The 19,045-nt window shown below is 45.6% G+C and overlaps 1 protein-coding gene across 1 annotated transcript in view; it reads right to left on the bottom strand.

Moving 5' to 3' along the window:
• LOC147728404 (cilia- and flagella-associated protein 337-like) overlaps positions 1 to 19,045 on the bottom strand; it is a 378,048-nt gene that overhangs the window by 214,474 nt on the left and 144,529 nt on the right. The window contains exon 9 of the mRNA XM_086963279.1: positions 2,780 to 3,020. Coding sequence (XP_086819405.1) covers positions 2,780 to 3,020 — 241 coding nt within the window. The remainder of the gene's footprint in view (positions 1 to 2,779; positions 3,021 to 19,045) is intronic.

Below are 19,045 nucleotides of genomic sequence, written 5' to 3'. Positions count from 1 at the left end.
TTAGGCAGTGCAAGGATGTGCAAGTGAACCATGTTTCTGAGATGAAGAGTGCATCAAGCTTGTGATAGGCAAAAAGGTCTGAGAAGTATGTAGCATGGAGTACTATAAAGCATGGGTTAATTATCAGGAGGTTGAATATATGTTAGGTAGTTGGAGAGTGTGTGGGGGTTAATAGGAAGTTATGAGATTGTCTCTGCATGTTGTGATACTGTCTCTGTGAAAGCCAATACATCTGCATTTGTACAACAGATTATGAAAGTGAGAGATGGGGTTGACGATTTAGAGAGCAAACTGCCGGAGAATTCTATTTTTGCAAACCGCAGACAAAACATCACCTCTCTGGTTCGAATTGGAAAGGAGGTATGTGACATTGTAATTGTGCAGGCAAAAGAACGTTTTTCATTCACAAAACATTTGGTGAGTGCAACTTTATTGCAAAGTAAAGAGTTTGCACAATATGATGAATCCTTCCCTGAGCGTGCTCTGAATCAGGCTGTGGAAGCATATCCTATGCTCATAAAAGAGCAGCTGAGAACTGAGCTATCTGTACTCTACAGAATGCCTGTGTACCGGAAGGCCAAAAGCGCCTTGACTTTGCTGAGTTAATTCATAAACTGCATATGGAAAACTCACTTACAGAGATAGTGACTTTACTAAAAATTGTGATTACGACTCCAATGACAACAGTAGAAGCTGAACGATGTTTTTCAGCCTTAAAGCGCATAAAGACATTCCTCAGGAACACCATGCTAGAGGAAAGACTAAATGCTTTGGCAATGCTACCTGTAGAGAGCAAGCTAGTTAAAAAGATACCGGACTTCAACATGAAAGTAATTGACAAGTTTGCTACACTGAAAGAAAGACGTGCGGATTTCATTTACAAAAAGTGAATGCTGCTACTTGTTTGTTGAATACAAAAAATTCTGATTGAGGTAAGAAATGCATTGTTATCTCTGTTTTTAAAAGTTTTGTAGTGTTTGTTCTATTTGGAGACTACACAGATTTGCTCACCTTTGTTCACTGGCCGGACCTGTCTCCCGCAGGGTGAACGATTCGTTGTTTGTGTTGCCTATCAAAACTTTCCCCTTGGCAAATTACGAAAACCTTTATACCATTTATATTTGGGGTACTTGCGTGGACCTATGTGAAGTGTGTGTACAAAGCTCAGCTCAACCAGAATCACGGTAACAGCGCATTGCGCTGCCTCTTTTATATTCAGTATATTGTAAGACTGTTTTTCTTCCCCCGCCTTTCCTTGTTTTGTTTCCCTGTTTCCCCTTGCTTGCCATTCGTTACTCTAGAGTCTAATATTCAGTATGTTGCAAGAATGTTTTTCTTCCCCCGCCTTTCCTTGTTTTGTTTCCCTGTTTTCCCCTTGCGTGCCATTCGTTACTCTAGAGTCTAATAGAGTCGGAAGGCCGTAGGGGAAGACTGTGGACTTTTCTTCAAGTTCCTGACGCTCCTGCGGAACGAGCCTGGCAACCATTACACTGCTGTGCAACTTCTTCTACTCTTAGAGCTGAGATTTCCATGAAAGTCTTATAGTCTGAATCAGCACCTGAGCATAATAGGACAGAATGTATGAAACTCTGTGGTAATACTGAATAAGCAGCTACCTATGTTATGCCATCTATTAATGTAATAACTGCACTTTCACAATTGCTTTATTGACCTTCCTGCTTTATCAAATTTGCTTGAAAATGCATTATTTTTCTTCTTTTTTTTCAAAATTTTCTTGGGGGGGGGGGTAATCCCCCCAAACCCCCCTTTTGGGGTTCGGGCTCGCTCGCTGCGCTCGCTACGGTGCTGTATGCTAATTAGTTTGTGCCCCACCACTTTAAAATCTCACCCACCGCCCCTGCCCTGCAGATGCGCCACCAACGTCCCCCTTGCTCACATTGGACAAGGCGCTAGCGGAGACTGTTAGAGCTACAGTTTGGTAGTTCTCTCAAAAATGTGAAACAACACCCCCAATATACAACTTGACAATAAAACACAAATGTTAGATCAAGAGTGATGAAGGGAGCGAGCGATGAGAGGGAGAAGAGAGGTGAGGAGTGAGAGAGAGAGGATGGATGGATGGATGGGAAGAGAGATAGCGCGAGGATCGAGAGGGAGGGGGACTGGGCTGAGGATTTCTGCCAGGGCCGCTTTTAGTCATCCAACCCATGGTGGACAATCTAATCTCGGGAGCACCTCCAACACACGCACGCACACGTACACAGAAGTACACGCGTACATACGCATACATACATGTACGCGCGCAAGCACATGTGCGCACGTACAAAAACATACATTCACTTCTCACTTTCTCTTCTTCCTCTGCACTGCAATGGAGCTCTCTTTGCCCCTTGTTGAGTTCCCAACATAGGGCCTTCTGCAGACGGTCCGGTTTTTATCCGTTACCGTGCTCTCTCGAAACTGCTTGTGCTAAATCCGCACTGTAAGCCGACAAAATGACCTTGCTGCCTGTAATCTATAGCTTCTTCGTATTTTCTATTGTTTAAGCATCTTCTATTCAGACCTCGAGAGTCAGGTTCGGATTATATTTAGCTTTATAAATAAATACATATTTGCATACATTCATGAATATATGACCGTTAAAAATCATAGTGGGGTTCTAATTCCATTAGAACTCGAGCAGACGCCCTCCCATCATAGGACACACTGGAGACAAGTAGCTGAAAACACCAGCCTTGAATGTGTCACTGATTCGAGATACAGGCATCAATGCTAAACATATTTGTGAACAAAAATACATAACCTGAGCATCACCTACCCGGGGACATAGGGATTCCAGAGGCGAATAACACGGTCCAGGCCTCCAGTCACCAGCAGGTTGCATTCTTTGCAGAAATCAAAGGTTTTGACCCCTCTATGCACTTTGAAGATGGACTCGTCGGAGCCGACCCTCTTTGGGGGAGTGCTGCCCGCCTGCAGAGAACGCTTGCTCTTCATGCTGCTGGTGTCGAGCAGCTCCTTCAGGCGCTTTTGGACGTTTATGGATCCATTGACACAGCCTAAAGCACAGCAGGGAAAATATCTTACTTGTCATCCTTTATTCATGCAAGTTATAATTGTTTTCTAACAAATGTGTATTTGCATTTTTCTTTTCAAAATAATCCTGCAAACCCCATCAGTTCTAATGCGGCTAAATATAGAATACCAGTCTCATTGATGTTTACCATCTCTACACAATCACGTGGTCAACAAAAATATTGCGGACACTCTAATATAGGCCTCATTAAGAGTTTTCTGGAGTTAAGGTAGGAGTGGAATTATATATTCCGGCTGCTAAAAGTTAGGAATTTTCTCAGTTTAGGAGTCCTAAAGTTAGGAGTACTAACTTTTCTACTCCTAAACTGAGAAAAATCCTAACTTTAAGACTTTCGGAATTCACTTAAGCGTGGGCGGAAAATCCGTTCCGCTCGCGGATTTTGCGGATTTTCGGGAAATCCGCAATCCGCGAGATTTGCGGATTTCCCGCAAAATCCGCAAATTCGCACGCAGCGGATTTTTTTGGCGGCTCGCGGCGTTGGTGATACAATTTTTGCGGCGCGCGGCGTTTATCATCGTTTGCCGAGTTGTTTTTTTCGATAGTTTGCGAGTGCTGCGCCATTTTGGATCTTGCTGTGTGATCCCGCGGGAATTGGCGAGCGCGATTACGTCATCGCGGCTTGCCAGCGATAGTTTGTCAACGCGAGTACGGCGAGATCACGTCTCGCGGTACTTCGCAATTGCGAGATTTGAGATGCGGCGAGCGAAAATATAAATTTGCAATTCTGCACAAGAAATCCACCAGCAAGCAGCATAAACCTTCTAGAAATGATGATTTTTATGTGAATAACTCCTTAGTTTGACATTTGCCTGCACTTTTTTAGCGAGGAGTCCATTTTGGGGAGTGGGGCAGGGGGGTGGGAGGAAGGAAGTGCCCCATAGTCTTCAACTTCCTGTTCCTGTTCAGCAGGCTCCTCCCAGTGCTTTGTCCATCTCCTGGTCACTTTTCATTCGGATGTGGACCTGGAAGGATTACTTTTTGTGGATGCTGCTGGATCTTTGGATTTGAGGCCTTTTTGACTTTCTTTGGATCACTGTTGGATTAGAAATTTTACAAGTAAGTTTGTTTGGGGCATTACAGTTGCTGCAACTAAAATTTTGGGATTTTCGATTTTTGGGCTGTTTTGGGGCCTTTTCCCCAGGGGTACTCAGTGGTGGGTGGACTGTGGTTGTCTTGAACTTAAACATCATGGAGGCCATAGATGAATTGGGATTGTGCTGATTTTTCTGTGTTTTTCGATTTTTTTTTTTTGTAAAATTTTGTGTTTTTCGATTTTTGACCTGTTGTTGGGGCCTTGACCAGGGGTAGTGAGTGGTGCATGGGCCTAGTCTTTCTGTGGGCTGTCTTGAATTTAAACATCATGGAGGCCATGGATGGAATGGGATTGTGCTGATTTTGCAGTGTTTTTCGATTTTTGGGCCTGTACTTGTGGCCTTTTCACCAGGGGTATTTGAGTCTAGCATGGGCCTAGTCTTTCTGTGGGCTGTCTTGAATTTAAACATCATGGAGGCCATGGATGGAATAGTATTGTGCGGATTTTGCAGTGTTTTTCGATTTTTGGGCCTGTACTTGTGGCCTTTTCACCAGGGGTATTTGAGTCTAGCATGGGCCTAGTCTTTCTGTGGGTTGTCTTGAATTTAAACATCATGGAGGCCATGGATTGAATGGGATTGTGCTGATTTTGCAGTGTTTTTCGATTTTTGGGGGTGTTCATGGGGAGGGACATGCCATGTGGCTGGTGGCCATTTTGAGTGCAGCTACAGGCACTGGCCATGTGCTGGCAGGCAAGTGGCCATTTTGAATGCAGGCTTTGTTGTTAGGCCTCCAACCATTTTGCCTACTTTTCAACCTTTATTTATGCCCAGGGGTAGTGAGTCTTGCATGGGCCTAGTATTTCTGTGGGTTGTCTTGAATTTAAACATCATGGAGGCCATGGATTGAATGGGATTGTGCTGATTTTGCAGTGTTTTTCGATTTTTGGGCCTGTACTTGTGGCCTTTTCACCAGGGGTATTTCAGTCTAGCATGGGCCTAGTCTTTCTGTGGGCTGTCTTGAATTTAAACATCATGGAGGCCATGGATGGAATAGGATTGTGCTGATTTTGCAGTGTTTTTCGATTTTTGGGCCTGTACTTGTGGCCTTTTCACCAGGGGTATTTGAGTCTAGCATGGGCCTAGTCTTTCTGTGGGCTGTCTTGAATTTAAACATCATGGAGGCCATGGATGGAATAGGATTGTGCTGATTTTGCAGTGTTTTTCGATTTTTGGGCCTGTACTTGTGGCCTTTTCACCAGGGGTATTTGAGTCTAGCATGGGCCTAGTCTTTCTGTGGGCTGTCTTGAATTTAAACATCATGGAGGCCATGGATGGAATGGGATTGTGCTGATTTTGCAGTGTTTTTCGATTTTTGGGGGTGTTCATGGGGAGGGACATGCCATGTGGCTGGTGGCCATTTTGAGTGCAGCTACAGGCACTGGCCATGTGCTGGCAGGCAAGTGGCCATTTTGAATGCAGGCTTTGTTGTTAGGCCTCCAACCATTTTGCCTACTTTTCAACCTTTATTTATGCCCAGGGGTAGTGAGTCTTGCATGGGCCTAGTATTTCTGTGGGTTGTCTTGAATTTAAACATCATGGAGGCCATGGATTGAATGGGATTGTGCTGATTTTGCAGTGTTTTTCGATTTTTGGGCCTGTACTTGTGGCCTTTTCACCAGGGGTATTTCAGTCTAGCATGGGCCTAGTCTTTCTGTGGGCTGTCTTGAATTTAAACATCATGGAGGCCATGGATGGAATAGGATTGTGCTGATTTTGCAGTGTTTTTCGATTTTTGGGCCTGTACTTGTGGCCTTTTCACCAGGGGTATTTGAGTCTAGCATGGGCCTAGTCTTTCTGTGGGCTGTCTTGAATTTAAACATCATGGAGGCCATGGATGGAATAGGATTGTGCTGATTTTGCAGTGTTTTTCGATTTTTGGGCCTGTACTTGTGGCCTTTTCACCAGGGGTATTTGAGTCTAGCATGGGCCTAGTCTTTCTGTGGGCTGTCTTGAATTTAAACATCATGGAGGCCATGGATGGAATGGGATTGTGCTGATTTTGCAGTGTTTTTCGATTTTTGGGGGTGTTCATGGGGAGGGACATGCCATGTGGCTGGTGGCCATTTTGAGTGCAGCTACAGGCACTGGCCATGTGCTGGCAGGCAAGTGGCCATTTTGAATGCAGGCTTTGTTGTTAGGCCTCCAACCATTTTGCCTACTTTTCAACCTTTATTTATGCCCAGGGGTAGTGAGTCTTGCATGGGCCTAGTATTTCTGTGGGTTGTCTTGAATTTAAACATCATGGAGGCCATGGATTGAATGGGATTGTGCTGATTTTGCAGTGTTTTTCGATTTTTGGGCCTGTACTTGTGGCCTTTTCACCAGGGGTATTTCAGTCTAGCATGGGCCTAGTCTTTCTGTGGGCTGTCTTGAATTTAAACATCATGGAGGCCATGGATGGAATAGGATTGTGCTGATTTTGCAGTGTTTTTCGATTTTTGGGCCTGTACTTGTGGCCTTTTCACCAGGGGTATTTGAGTCTAGCATGGGCCTAGTCTTTCTGTGGGCTGTCTTGAATTTAAACATCATGGAGGCCATGGATTGAATGGGATTGTGCTGATTTTGCAGTGTTTTTCGATTTTTGGGCCTGTACTTGTGGCCTTTTCACCAGGGGTATTTCAGTCTAGCATGGGCCTAGTCTTTCTGTGGGCTGTCTTGAATTTAAACATCATGGAGGCCATGGATGGAATAGGATTGTGCTGATTTTGCAGTGTTTTTCGATTTTTGGGCCTGTACTTGTGGCCTTTTCACCAGGGGTATTTGAGTCTAGCATGGGCCTAGTCTTTCTGTGGGCTGTCTTGAATTTAAACATCATGGAGGCCATGGATGGAATAGGATTGTGCTGATTTTGCAGTGTTTTTCGATTTTTGGGCCTGTACTTGTGGCCTTTTCACCAGGGGTATTTGAGTCTAGCATGGGCCTAGTCTTTCTGTGGGCTGTCTTGAATTTAAACATCATGGAGGCCATGGATGGAATGGGATTGTGCTGATTTTGCAGTGTTTTTCGATTTTTGGGGGTGTTCATGGGGAGGGACATGCCATGTGGCTGGTGGCCATTTTGAGTGCAGCTACAGGCACTGGCCATGTGCTGGCAGGCAAGTGGCCATTTTGAATGCAGGCTTTGTTGTTAGGCCTCCAACCATTTTGCCTACTTTTCAACCTTTATTTATGCCCAGGGGTAGTGAGTCTTGCATGGGCCTAGTCTTTCTGTGGGTTGTCTTGAATTTAAACATTATGGAGGGCATGGATGGATTGGGATTGTGCTGATTTTGCAGTGTTTTTCGATTTTTTTGTGCTCTATAACTGAACTGATGTTCCTCTGTCTTCCATTTTTTTTAGGTGCACAAGACTCAAGAGAACCACCAGTGCCAGGAAGAAGTCCTGCAGCGGTGTGTGTGTGCAGCATAACGTCACGCGACGTCACGTCTGGCCTCAGACAACTCTACAATTCGTGCAACTGCGGCCTGCTGTCTGACCTGCTCTGAAGAAGATGGCCCCAAAGAAAGTTCTCCGTAGCTCCTCTAGCAAGAAAGTTGCTAGTAAGGAGCAGAAGAAGCAAGTTACCAAGGAGGCTGGTGTGCCACCCGCCACTTTTTTTGGGAGCAAAAAAAAAAGTACGCCTGCAGCAGCAGGATCTGCTGGGGACCAACCTGAGAGCAGCACCCCTGCTCCATTGGGTTCAGTGCCTCCACCACCACGCCAACTTAAGTCAAAGCCCTTGAGTGCTTCAGAGGCAGTCAGTGTACTTCTCCAATCACCATCGACCAGTGATGTTGGCTCATCGCAAGAAAGTAGCAGCAATGTCCCTGAATCAACACAGGTTGTTGTAACTCATCTGACAAGTGTTGAACAACCACAGCCGCAACAACAACACCATGTGCAAGTACACGCCCAAGTACATGTGGAAGGAGAGGCAGCAAAAGGAGATGCGCAAGCAAAGGTGCATGGACGTTCACAAGTGCCCACAATAGTTGTTCCTCCCGAAGTAGGGGCACATTTGGAAATCGACAATGAAGCTGAGGTATCATTGGAAGCCACTCCTCCTGATGATCATTCATTGTCTTCCACATCCCTAGCAAGGAAAAGATCAAGGGGGGTGTCTACATCTTCTTCAAGCCCACCTCGTTCTGGTGCAAGTGATCTGTCTTGGGAACCACAACTGCGGTCTGACAGTGAGGCAGAGGCACACCATGATCTGACACCGGTACCTCCTAAGCGTAAAAGGAAGGTCGTCCAAAAACTCAAACCTATGGAGTGTGATGAGGCTCAACAAGAAGTGACAGATACTGCTGGTGATGAAGCCTCTCACGATGACGACGAGCCAGTCATCACAAAGGTCACTGCAGCCCCACCGGGCATGCAGCAAAGAGACATTTTGACCCTATCCCGAGAAGCTGCTGAGCGTGATGATGATGTCGGCGAGGAGGCAATGGAAATGGAATCATTAGATTTGGAGTTAAGTAGTACACCAAAACCTACCGCTTCCATATTTCTTCGCAAGAAGGTACCCACCTCGTCCTCGACCTCAATTCGTGGTGGTGAAAGTGCAAAACGTACTGAAGTTCGGCAATCCACATCCTCCACTTCATCTGTCATTAGCAGCAGGACCACCACCACCAGTATCGCCGCCTCCTCCGGCCCCCGAAGACATTTCAAGTCTCCAGTTTGGGACTTCTTTAGTGTTTGCCCAAAAAAGGAAAACGTAGCCATTTGTAGCCTTTGTAAGCTTCGATTTAGTCGTGGTAAGCTTGGTTCTAACTATGGTACCGGAGGCCAGAGAGGTCATCTTGAGAGAAGGCACGCTGTCGAATGGTTTCCGCACCTAGAGGCGGTCAAGAAAGCCGGAATTGCACGTAATGAAAACGTTGATTTGTCATCTGCTGATGACGAGGAGGTAGAAGAAGACGATTCAAACACTTCACTTACACCCAGTTCCCATGTCAGCAGCACACCCCATGGGAGCCACACTAAGAGTGTGGGAGAGAGTGAGACATCAATGCGGAAAAGTTCATCAGCGAGCGTAACTGGGTCGAAGAGATCATCATCATCCCGTAAATCATTGGTCCAGGGCAACATTAAAAAGATGTTGTTTACAGAAGCGCAATATGAACGCAACCACCCAATGACCCGTCTGTATAACACTAAGCTGGCTAAAATGCTAGCTCTGGACCTTCTCCCTTTTTCTTTTGTAGAAGGGGTTGGTTTTCTAGAATTAGTGACAGCGCTCTGCCCTAAATGGAAGGTTCCTAGCCGGTTCTATTTTGCCCGAGTTGCGGTTCCAGCACTACATGAAGATGTTCTGAAGGTGATTGGGGCAGCTTTGCAGAAGAGTGCTGTTCACACTATACATCTGACAACAGACATGTGGACCAGTGGCGCAGGCGCTGATTACATGTGCATCACTGCACACTGGGTCTCTTTTTCAGGGGCTAAAGCAAAGCTAAACTCAGGTGTTGACACTAACATTGTTTTTAAAGGTGCTCGGAAACATGCAACACTAGCCATGTTTGGTTTGGAGAAACGTCACACAGCAGAAAACATTTTGGATGTCTTTAACACAAAGGTCCTTAACTGTCTGTCCCCACTAAAACGCAAGGTTGGTTATGTTTCCACGGACAATGGCTCCAATATAGTTAAGGCCATGAGGGACGGTTACTATTTCAGAGTGCCGTGTTTGGCGCACTGTATAAACCTGGTTGTCCAAAAATTCTTGGGTAATAAACGCAGTGCAGCGTACAGTGTATTGGAGAACTGCCGAAAAATTTGCAAGCATTTCAGGCATTCTTTTAAGGCCCGCAAGCAGCTGAGGAGCATGCTATATCAATGTCAAATGCCAGTGAAAGCACTCATCCAGGAGGTGGTAACACGTTGGAACTCAACCTTCTACATGCTTGAGCGTCTGTATGAGCAGTATACGCAACTCGATCAATATTTCTTGAAAGAGGGTATAGAGGAGCTGAGGATGGGTGGGCCGCAATGGAACATAGTTGAAAGCCTAACACGCATGCTTCGTCCTTTTGAGGTCTTCACACGTGCAGTCAGCAAGGAGGACTCTAATTTGGGAAAAGCTATCCCATTGTTGTACATGCTGGAGGACCAACTGAAGGAGGTGTGTTCTGTGTTTCGAAAAGATGACAAAAAGAAAGACTCTTTGCTTCTGGCTGAGAAATTATTAGAGCTCCTACAAGGTGATGAACGTCTTCAAAAGATCCACTCAGAACAGCATTACATTTGTGCTACTATTCTGGATCCACGCTACAAAAAGGCGCTGGCAGGCAGAGCATTCTTTCCTTTTGCTGATGAAGATGTTACAAAGTACAAACGTTGGCTAGCCTTGTCAGCCAAGAAGTTTGAAACAGAACGGCTGGAAATTGAAGGAAATGGCAGTACATCAGCAGGCCATCCCCAGTCAAAACAATCCACTTCTGCACCTGTGGCTGTGGCACAAGTGACCTCTCAGCCGTTAAAGACACCGGCAACCGGATCATCTGCACGAAAGACAACAGAAACATTGGAGGCTGAAGAGGATTGGCTAGCTCTGCGTGGGTTTGGTTCTCAAAAGGTCAGAGGCACAGCAAGAGCTACGCAAAGTGGAGGAACCTTGGAGGAGGACCTTGAGTCGATGGTGAAGGACTATCTGAATGACTCCACAGAGGTCTATGTTAATTCTGACCCATTGGCGTATTGGCATGGGAAAAAAGAATTGTGGCCACAGCTCACCAACCTGGCTTTAAACTACTTGTCTTGCCCACTCGCAAGTGTGTCTTCTGAACGGGTTTTCAGTGCGGCTGGTGGGATTGTAACTCCCAAACGGAGCCGCCTCTCGCCCAAAAATGTGGAGAGGTTAACAATGATCAAGATGAATCAGCACCTCATACCACCAGATATAAGAGTACGAGAGAGCGTGCCGGATGAAGAGGAGGTGGCCAGCACCATAGATGAGGGAATTTCTACTCTGTCAGGTGGCACTGTGACTGACCTCACCCTGGCTGAATTCGCAGAGTATGATGACGAAGCCTTATTCTTATTCCTGGACCGTGATACCGACTTCGAGCCCTGAAAATGAGACAACGAATCAATAACTTTCTTTTTCATCCTTATTCACTTTTATTCCTGTGTGTCTGTCTTTCTTTGTTGTGCACAGTTAATATAATTCAAACTTTAATCAGATAATCACAAAAACAAGCCCATCAGCAGAACTGTCTTCACTTGTTTGCTAATTTATTAGAAGGTGCTGCAGTCTGCATTCCTCAGGTTCACAAGTTCAGAAGAACATGCTCCTCTATCCTCCTCCTCCAGACTCCTATTTCCATCAAAGCAGAGGGCTGGTTTACGCCCAATGAAGAAAGACTCAGCACTTGTGGGGGTGTTGTTCTACCTCTTTGCAGGTGAGTTGACGGGTCTGGGGCCATTGCTGGGAAGCACTAAAAGTGGTTTGTGCCAAATCCGAGGCGGAAAATTTTTTGTGTTTTTGATGACTTGCTTGCCTTTGAGGTGCTCTTAGGGGGGGTTCCGTCTGTTTGTGGGTGAGTTTCGTGGTCTGGGAGCACTGCTGGGACACTCTAATCTTGATTGCATTTGCTTTTCAGGAAATCCGTCGTGCCAACCCCGACTTATGGCCTAGCTACGCAGCGCGTTTGGACCGAAGGCCCAGAAATATTGCAAGTATGAGATTTTGCTTTTGGCCTGTTTGGGGGTGTTATGCTTCTTGGCGGGTGGGTTGCCGGGTCTTGGGGCATTCCTGGGAAGGTCTAATACCGGGTAGAAGTGGTTGGGACAAAATCCAGGCCGATTTTTTTTTGGGCTATTTCTGACATTTTGCTCTATGTAGCGTTTTCGGGGGCCTGTTTGGGGGGCTTCCTGGTGTTTGCGGGTGAGTTTCGTGGTCTGGGAGCACTGCTGGGACACTCTAATCTTGATTGCATTTGCTTTTCAGGAACTCCGTCGTGCCAACCCCGACTTATGGCCTAGCTACGCAGCGCGTTTGGACCGAAGGCCCAGAAATATTGCAAGTATGAGATTTTGCTTTTGGCCTGTTTGGGGGTGTTATGCTTCTTGGCGGGTGGGTTGCCGGGTCTTGGGGCATTCCTGGGAAGGTCTAATACCGGGTAGAAGTGGTTGGGACAAAATCCAGGCCGATTTTTTTTTGGGCTATTTCTGACATTTTGCTCTATGTAGCGTTTTCGGGGGCCTGTTTGGGGGGTCTTCCTGGTGTTTGCGGGTGAGTTTCGTGGTCTGGGAGCACTGCTGGGACACTCTAATCTTGATTGCATTTGCTTTTCAGGAAATCCGTCGTGCCAACCCCGACTTATGGCCTAGCTACGCAGCGCGTTTGGACCGAAGGCCCAGAAATATTGCAAGTATGAGATTTTGCTTTTGGCCTGTTTGGGGGTGTTATGCTTCTTGGCGGGTGGGTTGCCGGGTCTTGGGGCATTCCTGGGAAGGTCTAATACCGGGTAGAAGTGGTTGGGACAAAATCCAGGCCGATTTTTTTTTGGGCTATTTCTGACATTTTGCTCTATGTAGCGTTTTCGGGGGCCTGTTTGGGGGGCTTCCTGGTGTTTGTGGGTGAGTTTCGTGGTGTGGGAGCACTGCTGGCTATATATACTTTACTTTGCAAGAGGTTTGAAGCAAATCCATGGTGGCTGAGGGGACTTAGGGCCTAGCTGCAGAGCGCGCGCGGAGTGATTTGGGAAATTTGTGAAAAAGTGACTAAGTCCCCATTTTTGTACTTTTGCTCTTTGGCTGTTTGGGGGTCTTCTACTCGTTTTCTCCTGGGTTGACGGCTCTGGGGCCATTGCTGGGAAGCTCTAATACCGGATAAAAGTGTTTTGGACCAAATCCCAGGCGGAATTTTTTTTGTGTTTTTGATGACTTGCTTGCCTTTGAGGTGCTCTTAGGGGGGGTTCCGTCTGTTTGCGGGTGAGTTTCGTGGTCTGGGAGCACTGCTGGGACACTCTAATCTTGATTGCATTTGCTTTTCAGGAAATCCGTCGTGCCAACCCCGACTTATGGCCTAGCTACGCAGCGCGTTTGGACCGAAGGCCCAGAAATATTGCAAGTATGAGATTTTGCTTTTGGCCTGTTTGGGGGTGTTACGCTTCTTGGCGGGTGGGTTGCCGGGTCTTGGGGCATTCCTGGGAAGGTCTAATACCGGGTAGAAGTGGTTGGGACAAAATCCGCGCGGAAAAGCCTTTAGTATTGGCACTTTTTGTAACTTAGGGTTCGTTAGGGTTAGCCCTAGCAGCAGGATTGCATGTGTTTCGGGGTGTTCTAGATTTTTCAAACTGAGTTCTGGGGTCTTAGAGCACTCGTGAGAATGTGTAATTTTGGTTGCAAGTCATTTGAAGAAAATCCATGGTGGGAAAGGGGGGATTTGGCATAGTTAAAGAAAGCCTTTGCCACTATTCTTAACTTAGGGTTCGTTAGGGTTAGCAGTATTTCTATTGCATGTGTTTGAGTGGGGGGGATTTCGAGTCTTGGAGCGATGCTGGCTATGGCTACTTTTGCTTGGTTGCTTGCAAGTGGTTTTAATGCAATCCACGGTGGGTAATGGGTAATTAGGGTACTTCGGCCTACTTTTACTTTCAAAGTAAGTTTTGTCACCAGTTTTCTGCTAGGCCTCGTTTTTTGAGATTTGATTGGGGGTCTTCTACATTTTTGCGACTGGCTTTAGTAAGGGTCTGGGTGGGAGCACTGCTAGGAAGATCTAATTTTGTTCTAAAACACAGTTTACAGTACACCTAGCTTGAGGGGCAAGATCCGATACATTAATTTGCCCATACTTATTTATCCTTCAAAAGGTGACTCAGAGTACGCACTTTCAAAAACATTGTACTGTCTACTAGGAAAAACAAATTGTGACTTTTTGCACTCCACAGCCTACATACCTTATATTTATTTATCAGTGGTGTTGTAATATTATATCACTTCCTGTTTTTCGTTGAATAATTACAGGCCGGGTTTCAGTCTCTGCAATGGGGAAAAAAGGATGGAGTCAGGCTTCACAGTAGCGAGCCACAATTCAGCATCAGGCAGGCAGTGGACAGGGTGTCTTCTGGTGACCAACATCGATGGACGAAGCGTCGGCTGCAATGGAGGAGTGCCGCTAATAGGAGGATTTTTTTTCTGCGGGCAACTTACTTACCACTTCCAACAGGACCACTACAACCACATAGATACAGTATCCCTTGCCTTTTTCTCTGACTGTGACTGCATTTCTTGGCTCTCTCTCTGCTTCTACATTGATCCCTTAACACATCACTTAGTCCACTCCACTATCACATCTGCACCACACATAGTCATTTGTAAGTGCTCCTACGTAATTCGCAAGTCGCAGCACGCCCCAGGCCGTAGAGGACTGGGATGGCCCCAATGATGAAGCATGTCACCAAGGGGCAACCCTGGTGAGTGAGGGGACACCTAGAAAAAAAGCAATTTCTCCTTTTCTATCTACTATACCTTCTGTCAGGTTACGCAGCCCCTAAGCGCCTACCGTACTATGAAACTACATTTCCCATGAGTAGGCGGGAGACTTGCAGACTATTTAGTGAGACTATATGAGAGTACCCTTGTATGTTAGGACAGCACTTCACTGATGCCTGTCTTGTCTTCTGTTACAGGTATCCTTTCCCTGCTGACCCTACCTTTACCCATCCCACATTTTTTATTTTAGTTTGTTATTTTTCTCCCCCGCCTAATGCCTCGAACACCCTGTGTTTACACTTCTGGGTGTTGGTGACATTTGGAAGTGGAACCATATTTGCATCGACTGGATCACGGGGAGTAAACCTGACACCTTCCAGACCAACCCCATTGAGTGTTGTTGTGAATGGATTTATAGTGACCAGCAAGGCTCTCAGGTATCTGGCTACAGAGACCTTATGTTGAATATAGTTATCAATATTTCCACCCACGCCCTGTACTGTCGCATTCTTTCTTCCACAGTTGTCGAAAGTACTAATTACTTTTAACTGACATGCATGCAGTTACAGTAGTGTATGCACTTTCAAAGATTGATGGATAGGTTTGTACCCAAAGATTTGTTTATGTTCACAATTGTTCGTCCATGCTGTGCTACTTTTTCTTGTCTCCCAAAACCTTTCCCAAAAACCCCCGTACCCATCCATTTTTCAAACCCTAACCCTCTTCCCCCGGGCTGTGTGGTTTTGATTGATGTGTGACTAAATTACAGCAATAAATCCACACACTTGCTGGGGAGGATAAGGTGATAGCAACAGGCTGGTGAAGAAATCCGAGGATATATTCTTACTCTGCTTGACAAAGACCCATGGCTAATGTCAAAGAACTTCAACCGAATTAGTTATACTTTAACATTTGTTAGGCTACAACGTGGCACTGTTCTAGTGTACTTCTGTCACCTGCTATATTCTGTATTGTACCTTTGTATTGCTCAGGAGGACAAACCAGATTTCATTTTCTTTTTTTCATAGGCAAGCAACTGCCACTGTGTCACACCACTAGTACCACCGCTATGAGGAAATTTTATCCGCCCAGGATTGCCAACCTTATTTGCTGTTTCCCGTGGAGCCAGCCCTGGGCCTAGCCCTACTTGCAAACAGAAATTACAGGTAAGATAGGCGTTTGGTTGGAGGTAGTATAATGGAGTATTAGGAGAGACGAGAGATTTGATTGACGGTAGTACTACTAAAGTCCTAGGACTATTCAGGAAAACAAACTTACTGTTATGTTAAACCCCCACCCACCAGACTCAAAAGCAGTAAAAAACAGGTATGGTCAGATAAAGTTTCAAAAAGTATATTTTTATAGCCCTAACAAAAGAATCTCCCGCAAGACCCTCCCTAACCCCAACGATTGTCCTTCAAAAGTCCCCAAAAATCACAACTCCCAATTCCCACCCCCCAAAAGTCTCTAAAAAAGGGGCAAGGGACACTATGGCAGGGTGCTGTTGGAATTAGCAGCCAGGGCATCATGCTCCTTGCGGAGGGTGGCAAGTTCGAAGCGGAGGCCCTCCACCACGTTCTTATAATTATGGACCTCCTGCTCCAGGTAGGACAGTCTGAGGGATAAGCGGCGCCGGTGTGCCTTGCAAATCCTGTGAGGGGCAGCTGCTTTCTTTGCTGCTGGGCGGTGGCGTTTGGCTTTGGTAGCCCGGCTCCGTACCGCTGGAGCACTGCGCTGGCTGGCAGCCCGCACGGAGGAGGAGGCAGCTGTCCCAGTGGACGTTGTTGTTGTTCCAGACTGCGTCTCCTCCTCCTCCAGGGCCACCAGCCGCCGATATTCAGCAACAGTGGCATCCAGCCTCCGTTGCCGGGCCATTCGAGCCTGCTCCTTCCTCCTTGATGGTGTCTTGGATTTGGAAGGAGCAACTACATGAAAAAAGAAAGACATAGTCTGTAACCAATGCTCCTTAAGATTAACACAAAATGATTGAGCAGAAAGTTGTCACAGTACAAGTAGCAAATTGAAAGCACAGTGCATAACTATTGAGGACAGTATCTATGTAACCTCCGACTTCTTCATCCTTGCTCTAACATTAGTGGGAGTTTAAGGAACAAATTCCACGAGCACAATGGACTTCTATTACAGTCGACTATGACAGTACACCACTCTTATTCTTCTTCTTCTCTCTTGTTTAGGAAAATTGGTACGTTATCTTATGCAAGCCGGCATAATGCCAGCGCAGTGAACTTGCACCCGAGAAAAACAGACGCACACCATGGTGAGTGAGACAGACTTGCGTTACTGTACCGGTCCAGTACATGCAGGTGGTGAAGCTCTTACTTTTCTATTACGGGTGGCACTGAGAATACTCTGTTAAAAGGGCTACTGCTTAATTAATTTAGCTTTCACCCTACAGTGCAAATGAGTATTAGAAAAGGAAAATGAAGAAGCTAAATTATCTGATTATCTATCACTTCACATGGGATGTATTTGATGACATATGGGATGACTTTAGGTGCTTTGCTTATTATTGAGTGAACAGTGATACCCCCACACATGAATGACGTACTACTACTAAACTAAAGTTATTAAGGGAGGTAGGGAGTGCCCACCGTAATAACTGGATATATGCTGTGCTTGCAGTTGCAATACAAACTACTGCTACTATTCATGGTAGTCTTTGGACAACGTTACAACTTCTTTTCCTTGCCTTTCCTACACTGGAACGGACGTGCGGGTGCGGTGTTACATGCTCTTCAAAGTAACACTTAGTTCATCCAGTGACCGTCTACTCTCTCTAGATTCACATATGCTATCTAAGAGTCAGATAGTACCATGAATGATCCAGGCATCCATCCATTCAAAGTATATTGCAGACATACAGTTTCTGTCTCACCCACCCAGGCTGTTCTCCTTCCACCCATCCTTGCTTCATCATTCACCCAGCCATGCACCATACCATTTTCTTACCTTCCCAGCCACCTCGGGGACCAAGCAAACACATATCATTCTTCTTTGCCAGTCATCATTACATTTCTCGTGCTTCCACACTTACTTACACCCTTCTTTCGCTTTTCGTTCATCCCATCCATCAAGTTCACCTCAGATCTGATTGGGATTCTTCTCGCCAAAAACTTCACAGCTAAGTCGAAGTACATTTAGAGGAGGCTACTACCTGCTTTTTTTATAATACACCCGTGCAGAAAGCACACTCTGCAGTCTTCAATCTCAATGACTAAGGAATGTATAGCTTACCTCTGCCCGCCACCACCGTGTGAACCCTCACAGGCATGTCCTTTTCCGGCACTTGCACCGCCTCCTCCCCAGAGTTGTCCTCCTCGTCCAATGCCACCACCTCCGCGCTGGCCCCGTCTCCAGATGTTCCACCTACAAAGTACATTTAATAATGTTAGAATACACCACTCACTACTATATAATATTTGGTCTAGGAGGAAGAAAGAAATGTGAAAAAAAGTGTACAATTTAATAATTTTTGACTGTGTACTCTAGAGTAAAAATGTCCCTTTTTCCAGGGAAGGCTGTTGTCTTGCTGCACTTTTTGGCACAACTGATGAATGTTTGCTTTTTACTTTTTAACACGCACCACTTTTTCTCCTAACAGACAGAACCTTGACTTCTAAGAACACGAGCAGGATCAAGTTCAAACCAGGTGAGAGCTCGGCTCGACCACAAGAAATGTGTCCAATTAATCGTCAGCACTAAGCACTTTTCCATTTTCAGTTACACGTTCACTTTTATGACAAACTTGAATTTAATAAATGTGTTTACTTTTAATAAAGCTTTTAAACTTAAATAGACTCTGTGGTTTTTGGTCCTCCAGACTAGAGTGGATGAGCTAAAGGTTTTCGAATTTTTGCAAGCATGAGTCCGTGCCTCTGCCATCGGTGACTTTGGGAGCGAAATGACTCTGCCACACTATCTAGTCAGTAAGGAGATTGGGGGTTCAACTACAAAGTCTGTTATCACTGAGGTATGTGGAAAGTCTAACAGTTACAGCACCTATTATAATTGATAAGCTAAGCGATGCATTATTTAGTGTCCATAGTTCTGTTTGTGCAGATTTGTCCCTGCAACAGTAGTAGAATGGATTGTCCTATCCAAACCAAAAGTAAAGTAGTATCTTATTATTTCTTGGTGGTGGTCATTCAGCTTTTTATTGTTGGCAATGGTCAAAGCATAAACATTTAGAATACTTGAAAAGACATTATGGACAATCCCAGAGGACTACACTCAGTGCATAGAGCTATTGCTGACTAGAATGGGAGTCCAATGGAAATGCCAAATGTGCAATCTTAGTTAGCTACACAGACAGACTAATAAGAATAATCTAGTAATACCACACGGAGTCATAGGGATAAGAATTTAGATCCTGTCTACAAGAAGATCAAAGACGATTTAGAAAAAATCGAATGAGGAACGCTAGGAAAAAATAAGTACTCTATATTAAA

Source organism: Lissotriton vulgaris, chromosome 3_1 (assembly GCF_964263255.1).
Source record: "Lissotriton vulgaris chromosome 3_1, aLisVul1.2, whole genome shotgun sequence".
Classification (NCBI taxonomy): Eukaryota; Metazoa; Chordata; class Amphibia; order Caudata; family Salamandridae; genus Lissotriton; species Lissotriton vulgaris.
This window is presented reverse-complemented; position numbering and strand designations above follow the sequence as displayed.